General features: G+C 43.5%; 1 protein-coding gene and 2 pseudogenes across 5 annotated transcripts in view; 2 read left to right on the top strand and 1 right to left on the bottom strand.

The window, feature by feature from the left end:
• Positions 1–2,541: 2,541 nt before the first annotated feature.
• Positions 2,542–25,022, top strand: part of SMG7 (SMG7 nonsense mediated mRNA decay factor) — a 94,159-nt gene continuing 71,678 nt past the window's right edge. For 3 of the 5 annotated variants that reach the window (XM_075528206.1, XM_075528216.1, XM_075528211.1), the window contains exon 1: positions 2,686–2,825. Coding sequence is in view for 1 of the 5 variants with exons in the window: in XM_075528209.1 (XP_075384324.1) it covers positions 2,797–2,825 (29 nt within the window). In the remaining 4 variants the exon portion in view is untranslated. Of the gene's footprint in view, positions 2,826–25,022 lie in introns of all 5 variants that reach the window. The other 2 variants (XM_075528223.1, XM_075528209.1) reach the window with 2 other exon arrangements.
• Positions 17,205–18,243, top strand: LOC142437263 (glutamine synthetase pseudogene; annotated as a pseudogene).
• Positions 22,895–24,908, bottom strand: LOC142429475 (E3 ubiquitin-protein ligase COP1 pseudogene; annotated as a pseudogene).

The raw sequence follows: 25,022 nt of genomic DNA on the forward strand, positions 1-25,022 counted from the left end.
TAGGCTTCAACTCAGCTCTAGCGTGGTGGGTCAGCAAACCTAGCACCCCCAATTCAGTGTCTGGAAGGATCCCACTTTACAAAGCTTCCTGGGGGGGCGGGGGGGGGGGGGGAAACCACTGCTTTTCCTTGAATTCTCTGTTCTCCTGGTGCCACCCTTCGCCCACTCCTCCGGTGTCGCATCTCTGCCTCCTGGTCTGAGGAGATTCAGTACACAGGGACTTCGGGGTTCAGATGCACTCCATTCCTAATCTTTATTTAAAATAAATAATTGTACTGGGGGGCTCTTACAACTCTCATAACAATCAGTTGTATCAAGCACATTTGTACATATGTTTCCATCATCATTTTCAAAACATTGTCTTTCTACTTGAGCCCCTGGTAACTAATACATTTCAATAACAACAAGAAACTGTTATTTGATGTAAACATCGTCACAGTAGCTACTTGGATCCTTGCGTTCCCCGGAAGGAAGGAAACGCATGGTCCCACACGGGAGATGAGGTCCCACACTCTCTCACTAGGTGGCTCTCTTCGCCAAAGCAGGCGGTGCACTGTATGGACAGGGCTTTGTACAGTTGCTGTAAGCACCCTTCACACTGCACCGTACCAGACACTTGCAGCCCAGGGGCAGAGTTGTTTCTACGTCGTTCATGAAATTCTTAAGTTGAGCTTTATTTCAAAGTAGGTTGTATTTTCATTTCCTCATTTAGAAATGATGCTCCAAGTAAACATCGACTGACTACGTTTTTAGGTGGGTGAGTTTTCAGGTTAGGTTCTTTAAAAAGCTTCTTTAGCTAGCATAAAAGTGCAAAAGCGAGTATCTAAAGCACTCGGTCCATGAAAATCTTGATTTTTATCTATCTACTGAGAACTGCTTTCCTGGAGGATGTTCTGTCGTAAACACATCTTAAAGTACTTTGGGAATGACTGCCTTTAAAGGACTCCATCGTACTCTCATTTTACAAAACACACCTTGTAAAATGTCAAACAATTCCTTCAATCATGAAACTGTTTTTTCCCAACTACGTCTCATGTACTTTTTAATATTCACCTCGTTCTTTATTTCTGCCACAAACCTTGAGTGAAAACCCTTTTCCTAGACCTTTCATTGCAACTAACTCTTCTAGGATCTCCCAGATACTATTTCACCCAGTGCTTTTCTAACTCCAGGGACGCGGTTAGTACTAATCCTTAACCGGTGAAAGGAGGGGGAAGGGTGCAGAGAGAGGAGGAGCTCGCTAGTCCGCCTGCCTGGTCCATTAGGACCCCCACTGGGGGGTGCTTCTAAGAAGTGAGGCCCATTATCAGCTTGTCACCTCACCCCCCAGTTCTACAAGCTTGCTTGAAAACAACTCGTGGGCCGTCTTGGACGGGTTCCTAGCCCCCCTCAGGCTTCTCGCAGAAGGAGGGGGCTCAGAAAGCAGCGGGAGGTCGCCGCCCATGTGGGGGTACAGAAGATTGCGGAGGGAGGGAGGTCGCTTGCTTGGGTGGGCAGGATAGGGATTCGCACTGCTGTCGTGTGCCGTTCTCCTCCCTCAGGGACCCCGTCCTAGCGGGATCCCGCCTCCTAGAGCCCGAGGCAGTTGTGGGGAAACCCCTCGCCCATTCTCTCTGCCTCACGCCGCCGCCGCGCTCTCCGCTCCAGCCTACCGTCTTTCAAGGCCTGCAGCTTCGAGTGCAGGGCCCTCTCCACGCCCGGAGCTGAGGAACTATGGAGGTGCTGCGGCCGCGGCGGGCGGGCAAGCGCACGGTGAATGCCTCGGGTATCTCCCCCACCCCCCTATGGCTGCGGGAAAGAAGGGAGGAGGAAATGGGCTTCCCTGCCTGGGAGAACTACCCGGATTCCCCCGAGCTGGGGACGACCTCTAAGACAGAGGAGAAAGCTAGGGGAAACCCTGGGCGGCTTCCCGGGAACCTCTTCGTCTACGGGAGGGTCACTCTCTCAGCACATACAGGTTACTATGACAATATAACCATAGCCTCCAGTTACCATGGCAGCTGCTTATCCAATCCGGTGGCTGTGCTTTCTCGTGCCTCCACCCCTGCGCCCCTGCGCCCACCCCGGCGCCTCTAACAGTCTCCCCGAGTGCAGGGGGAGGGGCTGCACCGAAGCGGAAGGGGGTCCTCACGTCACTCGTTAGCACGTGAGGGAAGAGAAGAGACCAGGGGCTGGCCGACGGAACCGTAGGAGGAAGAGGTGGCGTTTCCGGTGGGGAAAAGTGGGAGAGTGGAAAAAGGAAGAGGAACATTGGGCGCGGTGGAAAGGCGGGGGAAGACTTTGAGTGTAACTCCTTGCTACTTTGGGCTCGATGTTCCCGGTGAGGCTGGGGTTGGCCCCTCGCGCGGGAGGAAAGGGCTGGATTAGCCGTCAGCAGCGAAGCGCCACCCGCTGGCCGCTCAGCCGCAGCCGCACCAACGCGACCCAGCCCGCAGATCCCGGGAGGGAGCGCCACAGAGAGGCGGAAGCCGCACGGTCCCGCTGACTTCTCGCGAGAGGGAGCCCTACTTCCTCCCTCCGCTTCTCCCTCGTTCCCCCGCCCCTTCCCCTTCGCCCTTCCCCTCCCCCCTCCCGGGTCGGAGTGTCCCTGCGCCCCACGGGCGGGAGCAGCAGCGAGAGCAGCTTTCCCCGCTCCCTCCCCTCCGCTCACCCCCTCCACCCCACCCCCCCGCCGAGCGAGGAGGAGCCCGAGGAGAGGAAGATGGCGGCGGCCGCCTGCATCCGCGGTGCCGCGGGGCCGCTCCGAGGAGCCTGAGAGACCCACGGACGCTTCGCGGGAGGACGCGGCGGCGGAGGATGAGCCTGCAGAGCGCTCAGTACCTCCGGTGAGTGCCCAGGCCGGCCCCGAAGTCCCGGGAGCGGGCTGTAGCTTGGGGGTCCACCGACACTGAGGTGGGAGAGCCGAGCTGGCGGGGGAGTTCCTGCTTCCTCGCCTTCCCCAGCCGGGAGGCGGGGGCTGCGAGGGGCTCCGCGGGAGGGGGCGGAGCGGGGACGCCCGCCCGGACGGCAGCTCGGCCCCCGCGGGCTGGCCGAGCTCCAGCGCAGCCGGCGCGGCGCGGCGCGGGGCGACAGGTCGCGGAAGCGTGAGAACGTGCGCCCTGGCTCGCCGGGGAGGGGCGGGGAGAGGCGCCGGGGAGGCGGCGGCGGCGACCCCGAGTCGAGAGGCAGGTAGGCAGGTGGGGAGCAGGAGGCTGATCCCGGCGGCGGTGGGGAGCGGAGTGTGATGCGGGATTGGCTGGAGCGGGGCAGGAGGCGAGGACCGGCTGGAAGTCTGCACACCTGGGGCGGGGGCAGGGAGAAAGGGAGGCCCTTGGAAACTGGGACTTGTTCTTGTTGGGTGGTCGGGAATAGTGTGAAATAGTGTGAGCTCGGGTTTGTCATTGGGGTGGCTGAGGAGGGTCTAAGGGGGGTGGGGAGAGGAAAGGTAATGTGAACTAGATTGGGTTCCTCAGAAGATACTGGGTTGGAATCAGTATAGTCTGTAGACACCATTCTGAGACTCGTGTGTCTTCGTTAAGAGAGGTGTAAAGAACTGGTATTAGCGAGGTAGAGTGACGCATGGGTATAGAGTATATGTCTGGCATAGGAAGAGGGTGTCAACTGTACACATTTCAGGAAAGGAAAGATTCAGAGACGTTGGCACTTCGAGCATGATGGCGAGAGCTTATTGAATGGAAACGCTTCAGCAGTTGGGCAGCCAGAAAGCTTCAGGCAAGCAAAATAAAGGTCTTAGTGGTAGAGGAAAACGGGGTCAAGCCTCCTGATGGCAGAGAAATAGAAGGTTGCTGAAGCCTGGTGTTAATTTAGGAGTTGCTGCTGCTTAGTTAGAAAGGAGGAAGGAAGACCTTAAAACTGAAGCAAGAAAGGCAGGCCCTGTGGGGAGACTTTTAAAAGTGGTTGCATACCTTGTAGAAGGGAGAATTCAGTGGGAGCAGAAATGCCACTTTAGCTGCTGTTATTGGGGACTGTGGAGTGTATTCCAACTCATAGCAAGCCCTCTTGACCTGCAAACTGCCCCCTGTAGTCTTTAAGGAAGCAGATCACCAAGCCGGTCTGTTTAGTGAAGTGAAAGTCGTGATGTGTGTGAGTGGGAACCCTATGTGTACATTCATTGTAAGTTTCATGACAGTGATAAGGAAGGTTGACTATTCTACTTTTGAGGGTCTCACTGAACTAAAAAAAAAAAAAAGATCATCACTGCCCTGAGATCATTCTTATAGTGACCCTATAGGACAGAGTAAATCTGCCCCTGTGAGTTTCCTTTTATGGGAGCAGAGAGCGTGGTCTTTCAGAAAGGCTGCCTTTTCTGAACAGCAGACCTTGTGGTTAGCAGCCCAATGCATAACCATTTCACCACCAGGTCTCCTATCAACTCAAAAAACTCACTATCAGAGAGTCCATGCTGACTCATAGCCCTGTGTGTTTCCAAGACTGTCACGGTTTACTGGAGTCGAAAGCCCTGTGTGCCTCCTATGGAGCTGCTGCTGGTTTTGAACTGCTGACCATGTGCATTGAAGCCCAGTATTTAACCTCTACACTACCAGGGCTTCCATGTAGAAGAGGAAATGATAAGGTCTTGGGACTGTGGTTGAATAGAAGAACAACACAGAGACAAGATGCACACAACATGTGTGCCCAGTGACCACAGTCCATGTGGAATAATATCTGTCTATTGGAGATCTTTTTTCCGCCCATATTATTCCTTTACTATTTATCATATGGCTGAATTTAGTAAACAACTGTGGCAAGTGCTGTAGGGGAATATGAAAACCACTGGGACAATCTAGTGAACTTACAATTAATCTCTTACTAGGCAAGTAAATAAAATACAACCCCAAGTATGCTAAGTATTTTAAGAGTGCAAAGGCAGGGGATTGCTTGAGCAGTAGGGGGGGGGGTGTCAAGAAAGGCTTCCTTTGTTCATTTACCCATCCATGCACTCATGATTCATCAGATGTTTTGTTGATCACCTGCTCTGTGGAAAGCATTGTACCAACTGCTGAGAATAGAAAAGCACCCCATCTCCCTCTTAACAGAGCCCATAGTTTGCTAAGTTTCAAGGGGGGAAATGGCATTTTAAAAACGGACTTTGAAGAGTAGACTATTCTGGAAGGTGCAGATTGAAAAGAAGGGCTTCCAGATAGAAGAAGAGTTTACGCAGAGATATGTAGGTAGATGAGGGAGGGGTGTTAAGGAAATAAATGAATCCAGTTGGACAAGATTTACGGTTCTTTGGATTAACATGTTTAGCCCAGCCCACAAAGATTTGAAAATTCTGAGGACCATGTAGGTGATATGTGGGAACTCTATAAATCAAAACAGGTCTTTTAATTCCAAAGTAGCTAGGCTGTGCTGCTGGCTGGGTTCCTCTGTCCCCTCAGTATATATTAGGTGGTGTCAAATACTAGGAAGAAAAATAAAATGCAATCGGATTTTCTTTTTAATAATACAGGGTAGTCAGAAGCATATTTGATATGGTAACCATATTGAGAAGGTTTTGCGTTTAAATGAGTGGATAGTGAGGAATCCAAGATGATTTGTTTAGAATCGCTATGTAATATGAAACTTAATCAGTAGCAGTGGAAGTAAAGGCTAGAAATATAGTGGTAGTATTCTAAAAGGATATAATGAAAAGCAGATTAGAGGAGTGGTTATACTTTTAATGAGAAAGTCAATTGGATTTGAGAGGTGCTGGTGTTAATATAGGAACCCTGCTGGTTGAACATTTGGACTGCTAACCACAAGGTCAGTGGTTCAAACCCACCAGCCACTCTCGGAGAAAGATGAACTTTATCTGTGCTTGTAAATGATTCCAGCCTTGGAAAACCTATTTAGCATCAATATGAGTTAGAAATTGACTTGATAGCTGTGAGCTTTTGAGAGGGAGGTATTAATATGCCTTATATTTTATAAATTCACATACCAGTTTAGAATCAATGGTATACAGACAATTTGAGATGAATTTAATTCTTTCAAGGACAAAAAGAATGAGTACAGTGTTTAAATAACAGATTCCAGCTTTAGTTAAAACAGGTAAACTGGAAGAGGTGGGTTGTTAGCTGCTCTATGCCCTCCAGTCATGTCCAATTCGGAGCTACCCTATTAGAATAGAGCTGGCCCATAGGCTTTTCCTGGGCTGCAATCTTCTGATGGTAGAAGCCCTGGTGGTGCAGTGTGTTATGTGCTGGGCACTTAACCAAAGGTCAACAGTTCAAACCCACCAACTGTTCTAGGGATGGGTTTACAAGCTCAGAAACCATAATGAGCCAGTCTACACTGCCCTATAGGATCACTGTGAGTCGGAATTGACTCAGTAGCAGGTTTGGTTTGTAGTCTAAGGGAGCAGATTCCCAGGTCTTTGCTCCTTCAGCAGCTAATGGTGGGTGTCAGCTTCCAGGCTAGCTGCTGAAAGATTACCCATTGCACTGACACAGTCTCTTGGAATCTCTTAAGGGTGTTTAGAGTCTTTTAAACGTGCTTGGAGCCATTCTTTCCCTCAGTCTTACCTGTCTTAAGTGGGGGATGGAGTTGGAGACTTAGGGAGTGGGATGAAGACTTTCTCCCCAGCCTGCATTTCGTTCCTCTTCCTTCATAGAATCACTTCATATTTAAGGCTGCTGTGGTGAGACTAGAGAATGCATGTCTTCAGGGAAATATTATGCTCACTTTCTTTTCTTTGATGAAAATGGAATGGAAGGATGTGACTATTGCTGAATGAATGCACTTGGGATTATAGGTGTTATTCTTAGTGACCTTGATTGTACAAAGAGTTTTTGTTACTTAACCTATGTAGGTGATGTGGGCCCATGAGTGGGCAGTTTCAAACTGCATAACAACAGATCTTCTCTCAAGTAGATGAAATGAGTCTTGTCTCGGTTCCATTTTAATTCCATAGAGTAAATGAGCTGTGCTCTCTGGGTATGGAAGTGATAGGATTGTAGGCATCTGGGAAGGAAGATGGTGGTTTCAACAGTCAGAAATAAGGAAGAAGTATCAGAGACTTCAATAAGATAAGGAATTAAATATAAAGGCGACTAAATTAATCTTGTAGAAGTAGAACAGAGAAGAACAAGCAGGTCAAAGTTGATATTGTTGGTAAGAAAGAATGATAAAATTTTTTGTTAAAAAGAAAGCTTTTTTTTGTAGTAAGAGACAAGCTTCTCCAAATGAATAAATTAAGAAATGTTCTCTAATGAGAAAATAAAACACTATTTTACACGATATAAGAAAAAGAAATGACTTTAGATGTGAGAATTTTTTTACTCAAATTGAAGGAGATTCAAAGTATTTTCTCTTGATTTATGACAAAAGAGAAAGATTTTTTTCAAAGATTTTGAGACTTCTGTTGAGTAAAAGATAGTTGCATATTGAATAGGTCATTTAGTGTGTAGGAGAAGGGTGAGGATAGGTCATAGATAAGAAAATAGGTAAGGGATCATATTCTTAAGAAATGCAAATATCGAAATTAGCATCCCAAAGTCAGAAAAGCAGGAGTGGGAGAGGGTTGGAGTGTGCCAGACAGTGGAAGGGCTCGTCAAGAGTTGTTTTTGGAAGATGAGAAAATAAAATAATCATAGCCATAAGGGAATACCAGTCAGGTCAAATCCTTTTGTAGACGGTGGCACAGGTGCCACTGAATGACATCTGTTGCCATTGTGGGAGGCACTATTTAGACTGACTCTCCTTTACTTTCTTCATTATTTTCTACTTTGTTTCTATGCTGAAGGCTTTCTGATTAGAGCCACTTGAAGTTGACTTGTGTTAGACCCCTTTAAGGGAAAGGTCCACAAATTCCCTCTAGTCAGATTTTGTTTGCATGATACTTCATAGTGAAGCGCTGAATTCCCCTGGCACGCTTCTGTGGCAGAGATGTTGTTACCATGAGTGGCAATGGTCTCGAGCGGTCACAAGAGTGCTTCCCAGGACTAGAAAAGTGGTTGTCATTTACATGCCAATGTATGACCAATGTAAAATAAAAATTTGTTTCTGTAAATCTTGGCCAAGGAGCTACAGAGCCCCCCTCTTGTCTTTGAGACTGGATAAAGGTAGTAAAAAGAACTTCATTTGGGGACAGGGAAGTTAGTGGGAATGTTTGGTAGAAATATATGTGCTAAATAGCATAGGTTCCAGGTTTTGAAAGAATCTGGTAATGTTGGGCCATGTATACACTGTCTGAAAGCTTCAAGAAATTCCAGAGCACATGTTAACATTAATTCATGTGGTCTACAAAGCCTTTTCCTCATTGCCCCATTCCCCTTCCTTACGAAACAAAATGTAAAATAACTTTGGTCTTAGAAAATCAATCCAACACAGCATCACTCTGAGGAGGATTTAAAAAATTTGTGGAGAAATTGTTATTTTTAATTTTCATTTTTTTCCACAAACGATTTGAACCCTTTTATAAAAATTACTTGAAATGACTGTCTCCTGAGGTTGTGATTCTATTGTTTGTTATAATGCTATTAATAGTGTTTAACCTGCTTGGATATTGGCTAAATTACTTTGGCAGTTAATTTCTGCTTCCCTTGTGGTTTCAGTTGGATTCAAAATATATACTTCCTGCCCGGGCTTGTTTCATTTCTTTATAACAGCTGCTAGGTTCTACCTTTGTGGTAGGTGGAACAATTGTCAATTTTTAAAAATGGATAGTAAACAAGTTTTTTAAGAGGCAGTTTGGACTGGAGGGTGGCTCACGCTTTTAAAAACCCAGTTTGTACTTTATACTGAAGGAGAATTGTTTGCCATCTCCAACATCTCTAATCCTGGGTAGTCTTTCAGATTTTTGTTCCTGGTGGTATGAATGAGTGCATGAAAATGTAAATGATGAAAAAAAGAAAACAAACAAAAAAAAGAAAATGTAAATGATGTTTAATTTAAATTTTGTTCAGAAAATAAAATGCGGAGCAGAGAGGGGTCTAGCTGATAGTGGAGCGTCCTTGTGGATGGCCATCACACGTTGCTGTTTACGTTCTGCTGTGGATAGACTTACCAGTGGCGTGGGAGATTGTAACTAAGCTGGACCCATCAGCCATGACAGGGAGATACAGGGGTGGAGTTTGGCTGTGGCACACAGTAAGTGAGAACTGGTAAACCAACTCCTTACTTGTTGGAGTGTAAGTGGAGCTTCTTAGAAAGGGTGTTTTTACTCTCCTTTAGATCCAGTTTTTAGTCAGTACAAGAAGGAGTGTAAAAAATTTAGGAGTCATCACTAGACTAAGTTGATGGAGAAACTTAGGGTTTTTTACTTCTCTGCTTTACTTAGAACAGGATTGTATTGGGGCCAGATAATTAATTTGGTTTAGGACAGACATTGTAAGGGGGTAGCATTAACTCTGCCTCCTAAACCCTAGATGCCAGTGCCATTCTCCCTCCCTATTTGTGACAGTCAGAAGTCTCCACGCAGTCGCATCTTCTCTGACTGTCACGTCTTCTCTTTGTTGTTGACCCTCTATCAATCATGAAATAACAACCCAAAAAAACTGCAATCAAGTCGATTCTGACTCATCGACCCTCCCTCGGGTTTCTGAGTCTATAAATCCCTTATGGGAGTAGATACTGTCATCTAGCCTCATCTTTCTCCCACGGGGCTGCTGGTGAGTTTAAACCACTGACTTTATGGTTAGCAGCCCAATGCCTAGCCGACATGGTGCCACCAGAGCTCCTTAATAGGGAAGGAATGTTGTATAAGTGGGTCTTGACCCCTTTTGGGGTCGAACGACCAGGGGTCGCCTGATTCACAACAATAGAAAATTACAGTGATGAAATAGCATTGAAAATAATGTCATGGTTGGGGTCACCACAGCAGAGGCACTGTAGTAAAGGGTTGCAGCATTAAGAAGGTGGAGAACCACTGGATTAGAGGTTTTTCCTATGGCAGACTCATGGAAACTAGAGAAAGACATTTTAAGTAATAGCAGGTGAACTGGTCAGTGCCGTGCTCAGTATAGGGAAGAAAAGATTTGTTCCAGCTGCGGGGCGAGAACATCGGTGTAGAGAGCTTCTTGGAGAAGCTGAGATTTGATCTGGGTCTTGAAAGACTTAAATGGATATTGGCCACAGTGACATTCAGGTAGACGGACTGTCTCGTGACTCCTTTCTTCCAAATAGCTTAAAATTGTCATTCAGTCTTGTTAAATACATGGCATTCGTAATTTGATCATACTTTCCTAAGCAGTTCTTAGTCAAGATAGGCTAATGGTTAGAGAAATAGAGACGTGGAAGGGGAGTACTGACTGTAGAATTGATGTTTGGTACGGACTCCCTTTGAAAAGAGAAAATGCAGTTAGTTAGGTTCCTGTGGAATCCCTTCTTTACCTGTGCTCTTGAGTGTACACTACTATTCCCTTAGATTAGAACCTTGTTTCAGTTCTGTCTCTTCTTTGATCTCCTTTACTAGTTAAAATGAAGTGAAATTTCTTGGTGTGGCTCTTCTCTCCATAGTCTGCAACTCCTACCCACTGATAGAGTGGGAACATGCAAATAGAGGTTGAGGACTCTAAGGAGGGGATTAGTCAGTTTTGCCATTCCTCTGGTTATAAGTGAGCCACCTCAGAAGCAAGGGGCGGTGGGACTGGGGAAGAGATACCCCTGGGCCAAGAGGAGCTCTGCCTGGAGGAGCGGCAGCAGGAGAGAGAGAGACGGCGAGGAAGGCACTATGGCGGCAGCAGCAGAGACCGTGAGACACACACAGCAGCTGTCCCAGCCCAGGGAGCTAGTAGTGCTGAGTGGGGGTGCCCTTTGGGCGTTTTCTTCAGTGCTGAAAAAGCGCTGTAATTCTTGCCATAGCAGCAGAGGCTAAGGACCAGATATAGATGCCTGCTAGCATGTCATTAACGCTTAATGTTTTTGATGCAAACTTGTGACCTATTTAACTTCCCTTGTTAACTCCAAAATCATGAACATTGTGAGTTCTGTTTAGCCATTGCAATTGATTATTCAATCCAGTGGAGGAGCAGAATGATGAGGGAGGGATGGTTGGTGACTGAGTAGGGTCAGTGGAGACATGCCTTACCTCTGCTTCATAGGAATCATCCTGGCTGGTGTGAAGTTGGAGGTCAGACCTATATCATGCCGTTTTCCCAGCTAGTTTTCTCCTGTGACTTTGTTTTTACCTTCTAAAGTTTTGTTAATTTCTTGTGATCCAGCTGTTTTTTCATAGTACTTTATTGAAATTAATATCCCAAATGTGCCACAGACCTCCTTCTGGCCAAATTCATCCACCAATTTTTTTTAATCTTTGATGCCTACATTTTATTTGGGCCAAGAAATATGCCAGGTCCCTAGGGGGAAAAAGAATATGCCACCAAGTAGTTTATCAGTCTGAAAAGTAAGTACATAATTACCACATAGTTTATACCTGCTGTGTATGTACACAAAGGATTTATGGGCAGCCCTTGGGCTCTGTTGCTTTTAGCACCAGGATTCCAGGTTGCCATTATCCCACCTCTTACAGGGCCACCTCATCTCACTTCTCCTCAGTTCTTTAACTCAAGATTAGGATTCCACTCAAAGGATTTTGCTGTCATCACATTGTCATTGTTGTAAATCTCTCAAGCACTTCCTTAGTACAAATTCTTGTACTAGGTCATAGGGAGACAAGTTGGTTAAGATATTCCTGTATTCAGAGTTTATAAGCTATTTAATAGCATTATAGCATACAAATATTATGTAATAAAATGCAGAGGGTGTGGTTGTTAATAGTGTGGTGGTCTCTGGAACAAAAACCTGGATTCAAATCATAGCTGTCCCATTAACTACTCTGTTACTTTGGGAAAATTACGTAACTATTCTGAGCTTCAGTTTTCCCACATGTAAAAAAGTTTAGGTAGATACAGGAAGGCACTCAACAAGATGGATTGGCACACTGGCTGCAACAATGGGTAAGCAATTGGAAGGATGGGGCAGGACCAGGCAACATTTCCTGCTGAAGTACATAGGTTACTGTGAGTTGGAACCAACTGTGTAGCACTTAACAAAATTGCCTGGAAATTTACTATCTCTGATACTAACCTGATAATATGTCTTCAGCACATTCTTGATTTTTTTGAAGTTTTTACTGTCATGTAAATTTCACACTCTTCAAAGTAAACACTTGATCCTTCACCTTTCATCTCCTACCTCTCTTCCCCATGTATTCTTCTTTTTTTTTAAATTGCTGCCACCTCCCCTTTTCCCCAAACTCAGGTTCAAAACCTTGCAGCAGTTGTCTTTGCCATCTCCATCCTCTTGCACGGCATTCCATCTTAGAAACTTTACCTTCCTATTGTCCTTTTTTCCTTCATTGTCAGCATTGCCAGCCTTAAACCCTCGCAGTTGAAATTGTCTCCCAATGTATCCCTTGCCTGCAACTTCAGCAAACATCAAGAAAAAAGTATTGGTTTTAGGGTAGATGGATCTGAATTTAAACACTACCTTAAATTACTTCCAACTCTGTGGGTACTAATATCCTTGAGTTTATCTTTAAAATGAAACATTGATCTAAAACAAATTACTGTCCATGTTAAATAACAAAGCTTTTCATGTGTTTAACAAATTGTTTTCTTTCAAGATCTTTACCAACTATCCTCCAGCCAATTAATATTATTCCTGGAAACCATTTTATGTATGACTTTCTTAAACTCCATTACCTTGTATTTCTGGCCTTCATGAAATGACCTTCATTTACCTCTGCCACCCACCACCCATCTGTTCGTATGTTATACTGTGGTGGCATGCATGTTGCTGTAATGTTGGAAGTTATACCAGTGGTGTTTCAAATACCAGCAGGGTCATTCGTGGCAGACAGCTAGGAATCAATGCTTGATGAAAATTAGCCAATGAAAACCTATGACTCATAAAATAATAGTTCAGAAAGATGAAGGCACTCATCGCATACGTTGGCTACAGTGGTGTCTCATGAAGATGGTGCTGAACTGAGCCACGTTTCGTTCTGTCGCAATGAGATACTGTGAGGTGGCGCCAGCTTCAAAGCAACTAACAAGAGTTTTGCCACATGATAGCTCCATGAGCTTTGACAAGAACCAAGTGCCCTGGTCAGTCAAATAATCTGCTCATTGTCTTCCAAACATTGCATATTTATTTCTTCTTTAATCTCTTTCCAGGCCATTTCTGCTATAGGAAGTGCCATCCTCCACTACCTTAGCTTAAGCCTCACCCTTCTGTGTGGAACCTTCCTTGTTGCCTGCAATCTAAGAACCCTGCCTCTTAATTATTTGGCACGTACAGTTTCCGGGCTTTGTAATAATGATCGATCTCTCTCAAGCGTGCGCTCGCTCTCTCTCGCTCTCTCTCTCTCTCTCTCTCTCTCTCTCTCTCTCTCTCTCACACACACACACACACACACACACACACAACTCTGATATGTCTATACAGCCAGACTGAGTACAATAGAGGACCTTGTCTCAGCATTCTTAAATGTACATCATGGTTGCTGAATAAAATTCTTATGCTTTTGTTTTACATTTGCAAAATATTTATGAAACACCACTAGTGTCAGGATCTGAGATTAGAAACACATATGAACTTCCTTACTCCTTAGGCTAGTGGTCTCATGGGGAAGACATGTTGCCTAGATATTTCAATGTGGTGTGGTAACTGATATTTTAAATATTTTCAAGATATGCCATGAGTACACTGAGGGAAGTAGAACTTTTCCTGCTGGGGGATTTGGGAGAGTAGGATTAGATGAATGAAGAAAGGTGGGAAGAATAAGCAGAGAAACAAAGCTAACAAAGGCCTCAGGCCTTTGTGTTTTAGGAATTCTCCGACATTTGTTAGGAGCCCTGGCAGCACAGTAATTAAGAGTTGTGCTGTTTACCACGAGGTCAGCAGTTCTACCAGACTCTCCACTGGAGAAAGGGCTTTCTTAACGCATATAAAGTCTTGGAAGCGCAGAGGGGCCAAATTCTACTCTGTCCTACTGAGTTGCTGTGAGTTGCCCTCGACTCGGTGACAGTGAGGGAGTTAGGAAGTTTGTTATTAGGAATAGGTGAAAGTTTGGTTGAGACTAGCAGTTAGAATCCACTGCCATCAAGTTGCTGCCAACTCTTTGGATTTAACTTTTCTATTATTGTTTTTAAGTTTGTCATAAAGAAAAGATTTTGAAGTTGCAATGAGTTAATATTGACTCAATGGCAGTGAGGGCTTTTAATGAACATTTTGCACTTACAGTTCTGACAGTTTTTCCTATGCAGTATTTGTCTTAGGTTAGAAGTGTGATTGTAAAAGCCGTTTATAAAGATTCATATCGATTGGCTAACTTCCTCATTCTGTTTCCTAAAATTCTAAATGGTCACTGACTACTGAAGTTTAGGGCTTCCCAAAGAGAAGTACTGTTGGCACAGTGGTTAAGTCCTTGACTGCTAAGCCCGCCCTCAGTAGTTAAACCCACCCGCTGTTCTGCAGGAGATAGAGGGGGCAGCCTAGGAGCCTGGAGCAGTTCTCTTTCCCCTAGGGTTGCTGTGAGGAGGAATTGACTCTGGGCTATTTTCTTTTCTCATAAAAATACAGTATTTCGTGTGCTGTATAAACTCGGTGGGCTCCATTATACTACAATGTGTTGTACTAATACTGTCTCCCAGAAAGGCCACACAGTTTTATTAAGTTTTTTATCAGACAATAACCTATTTCCTTGACATACTTCATGTCAAAAATTGATCAATAATAAAATCAGAGTAAGTGCAGTTGGAAGATGGTACTCTATTAGAGGCATGCTTATTTGTAATTTTTTTTAATTGCTGTTAAAAAAATTAAAGACATTAGATGAATTTGACTATCTTGGGGGCTTATAACTTAAAAAATCATTTTATTAGGGGCGCATACAACTCTTATCACAATCCATACATACATCAGTTGTGTAAAGCACATTTGTACATCCATTGCCCTCATCATTCTCAAAACATTTGCTCTGCACTTAAGCCCCTGGCATCAGCTCCTCATTTTCCCCCTCCTTCCCTGCTCCCCATGTAACATTTTATATGTACACATAGTTTGTGTACTAAAGGTGAAATTTTTGTACTTTTAATATCTAATTCTAAAAAATACGCATTAGAAATCTTTTGTTTAGTTTAAATAACCAAAATGGCAGTCACATCAAATAATCTTTTTTTTTTGCTCTTAATGAAAAAAGTTAGAATATTTTAAGAAGCATACCTAAAATGATAAGGCATACTCACTACTACCATCAAGTTGATTCTGACTCATAACGTTTTCTTTTCCAAGGCTGTTAAGCTATGGGAGCAAATAGCCTCATGTTTCTCCCAAGGAGTGACTGGTGGGTTTGAACCACTAACCCTTGTGGTCAATAAGCCATCCAACATTTAACTGTCTACGCCACTAGAGCGAAATTTATAAAAGGAAACAGAAATATTAATTGTTTTAAATTTTTAAAATTATTAATTTGGATGTCTACTCCTGTGAACAGTTAGTCTCTCACAGGGGCAGCTCTCGTCTGCCCTGTAAGGGTCGCTAGGAGTCAGCATGCACTGGATGACAGTGAGTGAAATGGACTCCTGAGCTCTCAATGTATCTTATTAGTGGCTGAGCTGGGATTGGCTAGGTCTTGATCTGTTGTTCCTAATTCAACAGTGACTTTCAAAATGAAATATTTCTCTTTTGAGGTATACATTTGCCACTGACGCTGTCAAGGGATACATTCGTTTCGGTGATGGGTGGTTACTAGCAAGCACATCTGTATAGTAAAGTGTATTTCTTAAAAGTTCATTTTTTCCAAATTTCAAATGTTAATATAAATTTGATCTTTACCCTTTTAGTATCCAAATGACCTTGCAGAAATTAAGGGTTATTCATTTTATTCATAGTGATAAGCTCTTAAGAATGTTCTGTGATAATTCTCTTCCATTCTTTCCCCTTAATATATTGTTAGTTACGTTTGCTACCTCTTCACTTGTGTTTTGAAAGGTGCTTTCCTGTTAGGGAAATGAGAAAGTAAATGGAAAAAACATTTTGCAACAAACTATACTTGTGGTGTGAATAGAAACATGTTAAAATGTGTAGAACAATTTGTTTTCAGGGAGCATATGCACAGCAAACACCTAACACCAGCTCGAGTTCCACAAGTCCAGGGCAGTGACCTTGATGACATTCTTGGAGTTACACATCTCTTCTCACCATCTTTTTCTGAGTTACTCCTCCATTAAACATGCCCCCTCCTGCCCCCTAAAAACCCATCTGTGTGCTGTTGTCAACTAGACATGCTGGATATAGAACGGTCTTAACTTTTATCTTTACTAGTTAAACTATTGTTTAGTTTTAAGACTTGAAGGAATATTTTTTTGTTTTGAAGTGCATCTTAGGGCAGTAGTTTCAGGGGTTCATTCCGCCTCTATGGCTCCGGAAATTTTGGAATCTGAGAATTTAAATTTCTGTTAGGCATCTTTTCTCCATTTTGTTCTAGATTTTCCTATAGAATCTTGGGTCAAAATATTCAGCATTGGGTGCAAGGCATCATCTAGTGATTCTGGTCTCAAATGTTTTTAAAAGGAATTAAATATGAACAATATCTAGAACCGAAGACTTGTGTTTTCTAGGCATTTCATGCTTTAATGCATTAGAGCATGGGTCCTCAAACTTTAAACGGGGGCCAGTCACTCTCCCTCAGATCTGTTGGAGGGTCGGACTATAGTTTTAAAAAAAACTATGAACAAATTCCTATGCACACTGCGCATATCTTATTTTGAAGTAAAAAAACAAATGGGCAAAAACACCCGGCAGGCCGGATAAATGTCCTCGGCGGGCCGCACTTTGAGGACGCCTGCATTAGAGCATGTAGTTATTAGGATTGTGTTTGCTATGAAAAACACTAATTCTGGGAGAACTTAAAATGACAATCTTATTTTTAATTAGCATCTTTTCAGTATCCCCTATAGTAGCTACAGCTATGGAAGTGCATTTAACATTAAGTTTACAGTATGCATCATTAACTCCTACCATTTTCAAACTTTATTAAAAGATCATTTAATTGGTGGCTCTTAGAGCTCTTATAACAATCCATACCTCAATTGTCTCAAGCATTAACTTCTACATTTATGCTCTTATCATTTTATCCATTTGACGAGATAAATATCTACCTGGGCAGAGCTGAGAATGGGAGTCAAGTCGAGCTTGTAAGCAGTCCACCTGGCCGCCTCTCTGCTCCTCACCTCGCTCTCGCTGCCAGAACACCTCGCAGCCCTGAACACCTTCCACCATGGCCACCTCGACAAGTTCCCACTTGAACAAAGGCGACAAGCAGATGTACATGGCTCTGTCTCAGGGCGATAAAGTCCAAGCCATGTATATCTGGATCGATGGCACTGGACTGGAGAAGGGCTCCGCTGTAAAACCCGAACCCTGGACTGTGAGCCCAAGTATGTGGAAGAGTGGAATTCTGATGGCTCCAGCACTTTCCAGTCTGAAGGCTCCAACGGTGACGTGTATCTCGTCCCTCCCTGTTGCCATGTTCCGAGACCCATTCTTCAGGGACCCCAACCCCAACAAGCTGGTGTTCTGTGAAGTCTTTAAGTACAACCGAAAGCCTGCAGAGACCAACCTTGCCTGTGAATGGATTATGGACATGGTGACCAGCCAACACCCCTGGTTTGGAATGGAGCAGGAGTACACCCTCTTGGGGACAAATGGGCACCCCTTTGGTTAGCCTTCCAATGGCTTTCCTGGACCCCAAGGTCCGTATTATTGCAGTGTGGGGGCAAACAAAGCCTATGGCAGGGACATTGTGGAGGCTCTCTACCGGGCCTGCTTGTATACTGGCATCAAGATTGGAGGGATGAATGCCGAGGTCATGCCTGCCACGTAGGAGTTCCAGATAGGACCCTGCGAGGGAATCGACATGGGGGATCATCTCTGGGTGGCCCACTTCATCCTGCACCGTGTGTGTGAAGACTTTGGAGTGATAGCAACCTTCGATCCTAAGCCCATCCCTGGGAACTGGAATGGTACAGGCTGTCATACCAACTTCAGCACCAAGGCCATGTGGGAAGAGAATGGTCTGAAGTACATTGAGGAGTCCATCGAGAGGCTAAGCAAGCGGCACCAATTCCACATCCGCGCCTACTACCCCAAAGGGGGCCTGGACAACGCCCGGCGCCTCACGGGATTCCACGAAACCTGCAACATCAATGATTTTCCTGTCTGCCAACTGTGACCCCTTCGTAGTTGACAGAAGCCCTCATCCGCACGTGTCTTCTCAAGGAGACCGGTGAGGAGCCCTTCCAATTTAAAAACTAAGTGGACTAGACCTCCAGCCGACAGGCCCATGTTTTCCCATGTTTTCGTCTCCCACTCGTTCCTACTAGCTATAACTCAGAAGACAGAATATCAAGGTCTCTTTTTATTCCTAGTGCCCAAGATATCCATCAGTTTGATGAGAATGAATGTAATTTGAGTTTTAATCCCAGTAAATTGGTTTCATTATTGAAAGCATTACTTCAGTAGTAATTAGAAGCATAGTCAAAAAGTTCTTATAAACATCAAATGTAAAGACCAACGATGCAGTGGAGATTGTCACGCTGACCAACCCAAGGGACCCTTAAAATATCTTTGCTCTCCTGCTTTTCTTTAGACATCCATTCAACGTTCCTCCAGTAGCAGTCCCTTTTCAAGGAAAACCTGCCTCCGGATGATTTTGACAGTATGCTTTTAAGTTTTATGTGTAGCTCTATTGGAAAAGTACACCCTTTCATACAATCCAGTTGCTGCCCTGATAAATGTATTCTGTTCCACTTCAGTATCTGGTTAGTACTTTCCCTGTTCTAGTTTGCCCACTTCTTTGCAGTGGTTATTTTAAACTTTTCTGTGTGTTCTTGAATCTTCGCTACTTTCAGCAGATGGCCTTTAGAGCAAACATAAAAGCCTTTTGGTGGAACTGGTTTGCTTCCTGCTGCCTCCTCCACTAGTCCTTGCCTCTGCCCTTCTTTTCAGAATGGAACAGCTTCCCTTATTATGTATTAAGACTTTCTCTGTGTTTGCTTTGGATCTCAGAGTCGCCTTCATTTCCAACCTCTTCCTCTTTATTGGAGCATTGTCATAAATACCAAAATGCCTTTTAACCTGTCATCCCTCCTTAGAAGTGTTCTGCCTTTTCTCTTCCTCTTTTATCCCCAAAATATACTCTCTACTGGATTTCTTTAGTTCATTACTCTCTGATATCTGCCTCCATTATTTCACAACTCCCTACCCCCACTGTCACCCCCACCCCCAACTCACTGCTTTTGAGTTGATTCTGATGCATATTGACCCTATAGGACCTGGTAGAACTGCCCCTGTGGGCTTCGGAGACTGTAACCTGTTATGGCAGTAGACAGCCTCCTCTGCTTTTACTCTCAGTTACTGATTTTTATGCAACATTGATGATTTCTTTCCTTTGTCATCCCCTTCACAAATTAAGGCAGTGGTGTGCAAGGGACACTGTATTCTTGTTTAAAAACCTCCCTGAGAGACCTCCACAGTATCTGGCACATAGAAGAAACTTAGTGTATACCAGATGATTATGTGGGGCTATGAAAATGAGGTGCTTTGGGCCTACCAAAGGGATTGGGTAGCTTGCTAATGCCTGTAAGGTACATGCCACCTTTGTCTTGAGCCGACCACACAAATAAGGTATGTGAAGTGCTAATGAGGGGATTGGTTAGTTTTGTCATCCTGCTGGGCTTAAAAAGAGAGCAATTCCAGAGTAAAGAGAGAACCAAGAAAGAAACCTAGTGAGCCAAAGCATGCCCTTTGGAACTAAGAGCACTAGATTGAGAGCTTTTGTCAATGTAGAAAAGAGAAAGCTGGAACACCAGAGACGGAGATAGTGAGAAGTAATGAGAGCGAAATGGCAGTAGAACCAGGAATCTAACAGAAGGTAGAGTGAGAAAACGGAATGCCTTCATGCAGGAGGCTTGCTGAAGGAATGTGGGGCCTCTCTGTACTTACTGGTGGAACTAAAGAGCTTGCTTATGTAACACTTGCCCCATGAAGGCGGTGGCTGGTGAGGGGTCATCAAGGCAGAAAGGCTGAGGGCCAGAGAGAGGTGTGCCTTTGGGTAAGCTGAGAACCACCTGCTTTGACCACAGTCATGAGTCACTTGGTCCTGACGTGTAACCTTTTCGTTTTCTCATAAACTCTCTAACTGTGAGTATTGTCTGAATTGTATGTGGCTTTTATCAAACCCACCAGAAAAGTAGAGTGCACTGAGGGGGACAGTTGCTGTCAGAATTAGTAAGAAGGTTGGAGGCTGGAGGCATGTCTTGACCTCCACCTCATAGAACCCAAAGCTTGCTAAGCTGACCTCAAGTCTCCTTCCCCTGGTGAAGGTACATCATTTCCCCGGCCTTTGCCTCATCGTTTCTACAACTAATGTCTGTTAAGACTCTATACACTAGCCCTTGCTTATCTTTTCATGTTTCTTTGTTGCTTTATTAAGAACACTGACAAAGTATTGCCCTTAAGATTGTAATGGTTTAAGAGCAAGAGCTTTGTGTTTCCAAGATCTGCAAGTGTTAGAAATGGTACATTACCACAAATCAGAATGTTGGCTGACACTGTGGGAAAAGTCTAGTGATCTGCTTCTATAAAGATTCTAAAGACCAAATCCCTGCCATTGAGTTAATTCTGACTCATGGTGACCAAGTAGATCATATGCCCAGAGTCTACAAGAAGAGGAATTTAGCACATTTGCAGAAGTACAAGACCAACAAACAGTTGAATTTCTATACACCATCAGTGAGAAATCTGAAGGGGAAATTAGGAAAACAATACCATTTGTAACAGCATCTTAAAGAGAATAAGCTACCCAGAAATAAATCTAACAAGGATATAAATGATTTGTAAGAAACAACGCTCAAGAGGTTAAAGAAGACTTAATAGATGGAAAGATGCTCATGGATTGGAAGACAATGTTGCTAAAATATCGATATTACCTGAATTAAGAGTCTAGAAATAAACCTAGGTAAATAACCAATGGTTGACTGGTTTTTTTTATGGTTGCTAAATTCATTCAATGGGGAAAGAAGAGTCTCAAATAAATGGTGTAGGAAAATTGGATTTTCACATGGCAGGAAAATGGAAAAGCCTTATAGCATACACAAAAATTAATTCAAAATGAAAATAAATAAATTCAAAATGGGTTAGTGATCTAAATGTGCAACTAAAACCATGAAATTTATAGAACAACAGCAGGATAATGCTGTCAGGCCTAGCAGTGGATTATCTAATCACACACACACAAAATAAACCCCACAAACTGTATGAGGCAAAGTAAACAAATGGGACCTCATGAACTTTTGTTCATTAAAAGACTACCAAGAAAAGTGAAAATACAGGTTACCATTTGAGAAGATATCTGAACCATATCTGGCAAGAATCTGAGAACTAATTACGTATATAGAACTTTGACAAAATAACAACAGAAAGCTAATCATGAAATAAAAAGGATTTGTGTTGACATTTCATTAAAGACATTCAAATGTCTAACATACATAAAAAGATACTCATTATCAACTACCCACTAGAAAGATGAAAATCAAAACCACAATGAGATACCATTTCACTTCCACTAAAAATATAAAAAATAAGGCTCTTTTTAAAAATAACAAATGTTGGCAAGGATATATAGAAATCGAAACCCTTATCCATTGCTGATGGCAATGCAAAATGATGCAATGACTAAGGAAAAATGTATACCAGTTCCTTAAAATAAAAACAAACAACAAAACAGCTAAAAATAGAATTCACAGAAGGCCCAGCCAATCTTCAACTCCTATACCCAAAGACTAGAAAGCAGAAACTTAGTAAGAGACTTGTACACCACTATTTATTGCAGTACTGTTCACAATATCCAGAAGGTGAAAACAACCTGACCGCTCATCAGTAGATAGATGAACAAAATGTTCATGGGTACGCTGGAATACTGCTCGGTAATAGGGGAAAAGAAGTTCTGATGCATGGTACAGTTGGGATGGAGCTGGAAAACATTGTGCTGAGTGAAAAAGGTCAAACACAAGAGGCCAAATTTTACTTGAGCAAAGGAAGGAACGGGGAAGGGGGGTGAACAATGGTCAAAATAGTGCATTTATTAAGGCCAGGATTGGACCAACAATTATTCATGACTGGTCAATGAAGTGTACACCTGTAAAGTGTTGTATTGGCAAGAGTTATATGTATACAACAGGTTAAAAAGGAAAGGAGCTGCTGAGCTGCTTTTTTATAATTGAAAACCTTACGGGATTTGGTTATAGGCTTAGGATCGTGGTTTTATAGGACATTCCAGTTAATTGGCCTAATGTGTTAGTGCCTTTGTTCTACCTTCTAGTTCAGTGGGTAGTGCTTGGGTTCATAAAAGCTGCAAGCAACCATTCAAGGCACAATTGGTGTGTTTGTCTGGAACTACAGAGAAAGGAGAGGGATTGGGAATGGGAGGAAAGTATGGAATGTGTGAATTGCACTTCCATGAACAACAGCTGTCTTCTTTGCATTGGAATCCAAAGAACTGGATGGTGCCATTACTAAATATTTTGATCAAAAATTCTTTAGAAGAATTGTGATCAAAAGAAGAAAATGTAGAACTGAATTTCAACTCTTCATGGACTCTAGCTTTCCTAGAGCCTTGAAGATTGGATAAACCATCATCAAACCTTAAACCAAAAATATCCCTTTGTGTCTTCTTTTCTTGTGTTGTGTTATAATTTAATAAACTTTGATTATTTTTGTCATTTATTTTTATTCTAAAGCATTTGTTTCCCTATTGCAAAAATCGATAGCCACACCACCACGGCAGTGAAGTCCATGGAGTTACTTTGATGGCGCAGAATTCACTGGGAAAAGGTCAGGGAAAAAAATTCAGTCAAACCAACATCCCTGGTGACTTTGGGGCAGAAACAAGAAACATCACATTCTCTTATTGTCGGCTACAGGTGTATTTCAACAGAATCAAGTACACCCTGACTTGAGTAAACCCTTCAACCAGTTCCAGCACCTTAATTGTACCCTGACCATTAACAGCCATCAGCACATTGGACTCCCCATGGGGCAATGCCCTCCAGCACACAGAACTAACAAATTCATTTATATCATCCTCATTTTGGTCTTTATCCAGAACATGTTCAACTGTCTCAAAATTAAAAGTTAGCAAGGTCTTAGAAAGGCCTTTGTAGGACAGGTAGAGAGAGCTGTTCTCATTTCCATAAGCTTATAATCTCCACCGGAAGCCAGGCCTACAATTTTTTTTCATGACCCTTAAAGGAATTATGCAGTATGGTTGCCCAACATTCCACAGCTTTAGCTGGCTGGCTGTTGATGCAGAGACAATTTCATCACCAAATTTTGCATAGGAAACTGCTTTTCGGTGTCCTTTGACTGCCGTGATTAGCTGTTCATATTAGTAGCTACAGTGATCTGCACCTCCGAAAGCCAAATGGTATCTAAGTGTGGGGCTGAATTTGACACAGCACAACAGTGCATATTAGCCGTGGCCTCAGTGTTTGCCACTGAGTTGTCCAGATTGGTAGAGCACAGCTTCACTTTTCCATCATCAGAGCCTGAAGCCAAGAGTTTACGATCCATCAAATTAAAATCAATACTCCAACACCTTTTCTCGTGTCCCTGATAGACTTCTGACTGCTGCCCTGTGACTTCATCCCATAGGATGGCACTATCTTCATAGTCACTGCTAGTTAACAAGTACTTCTGTTAACTACTCCAACTCATACAGCTGATGGTGGGATTGCAGGTCATTTCAGTCTCGGGGTAGTGAATATCAACTGCATCCTGAATGACTGTTCAATATTCATAGACTTCAGTCTTCTTTGTAACCCCAGCAATGGCAAAATGGTTGCAATCCCAGTTAAACTCATTTCCAGAGACAATGCTGGAACCATTGTAGAGATCATTAGCATATGACAATGTGGCCAAAGGTGGTACTGCATTATATCGAGTAAACCTTGACAAACATTCTTGAAATTCATCCAACTGGCTTGCAGTTCGACTGTCATAAGAGATATGAGATATTCACGTAGAAAAGTAGCATTGCTCCAAGTCTTCAAAATGAAGAGAGTAATTTCCGTCTTGATGTTCTGTGCTATTATACCAAGGTGGTTTCTCTATCTGAGAACTACCACTGAAATGTGGAGGTTGGTCATATTGTATGGAATCAATACTGCTACTGTGTAATGGAGAGTGGCCTTCAAATTGAGGTACTGTGCTCTTTGACAGGAGGGTATAAACCGCTCATGTCCTCTCTCATTTCTTCTGGCAACCTTGGGGAATTCCATGATGATCTGTAGTAGGGTTGCATGTGATTCTGCTTCCAGTTTTCTTGTACACTAGTAACTCCAGCATAAGTTACTAATCAAATATCTGCCAATCTGTGGCCATTGGTGCTACTCACTGAGTGGTCCATTATGAACCTCTTTTCCTCAAATCTTTGCTTCTATTTGAGAATGAGCTCATTCACCAAGAAATTAGGATACAGGGATTATCAATATTATCCTCAACATAGTTACACTTAGGATACCTATTGTCCTCCAAACTTTGATGATAACACTTGTGGCAAAAGCTGTGGCCATATTTCTTCATGTGTGCTTCCTCAATCATCAAAGCAGATGGGGCCAACAACATTGTTGCTTTTGCCCTCTAAGGAGTTGATGAGCCTATTGCGGAGCAGGGTTGGCAGAGGTCACTTAACCGTTGCCCTTGGCAAAGCTATGGCCTGGCCTTGCAGCCGATCCAGGATGGTACCCGGATACCCACCCTACCACCAGTGCCCCAATGCTTCCCGAACCCGTAGCCTGGGTTCGTACACCATCTCTGTGGCCAAAGCTGCCATGGAAGCGGGGAGACAGGGAAGAGGGTGAGGACCAGGAGCCAGGGGTTGTCCCAGTAAAGCCTGTTCCATCTAGGCCACTACTGGACATCGTGACTCCCTCCACTCCAGCAGGGTGCTCAGAGGAGAAGGACTTGGGAGACGTGCAGTGCCTTGATGTCCTCTTAAAACTAAATAGTAGCTTAGTAAAGTATATATTTGAGTG

This window comes from Tenrec ecaudatus, chromosome 1 (assembly GCF_050624435.1).
Source record: "Tenrec ecaudatus isolate mTenEca1 chromosome 1, mTenEca1.hap1, whole genome shotgun sequence".
Lineage (NCBI taxonomy): Eukaryota > Metazoa > Chordata > Mammalia > Afrosoricida > Tenrecidae > Tenrec > Tenrec ecaudatus.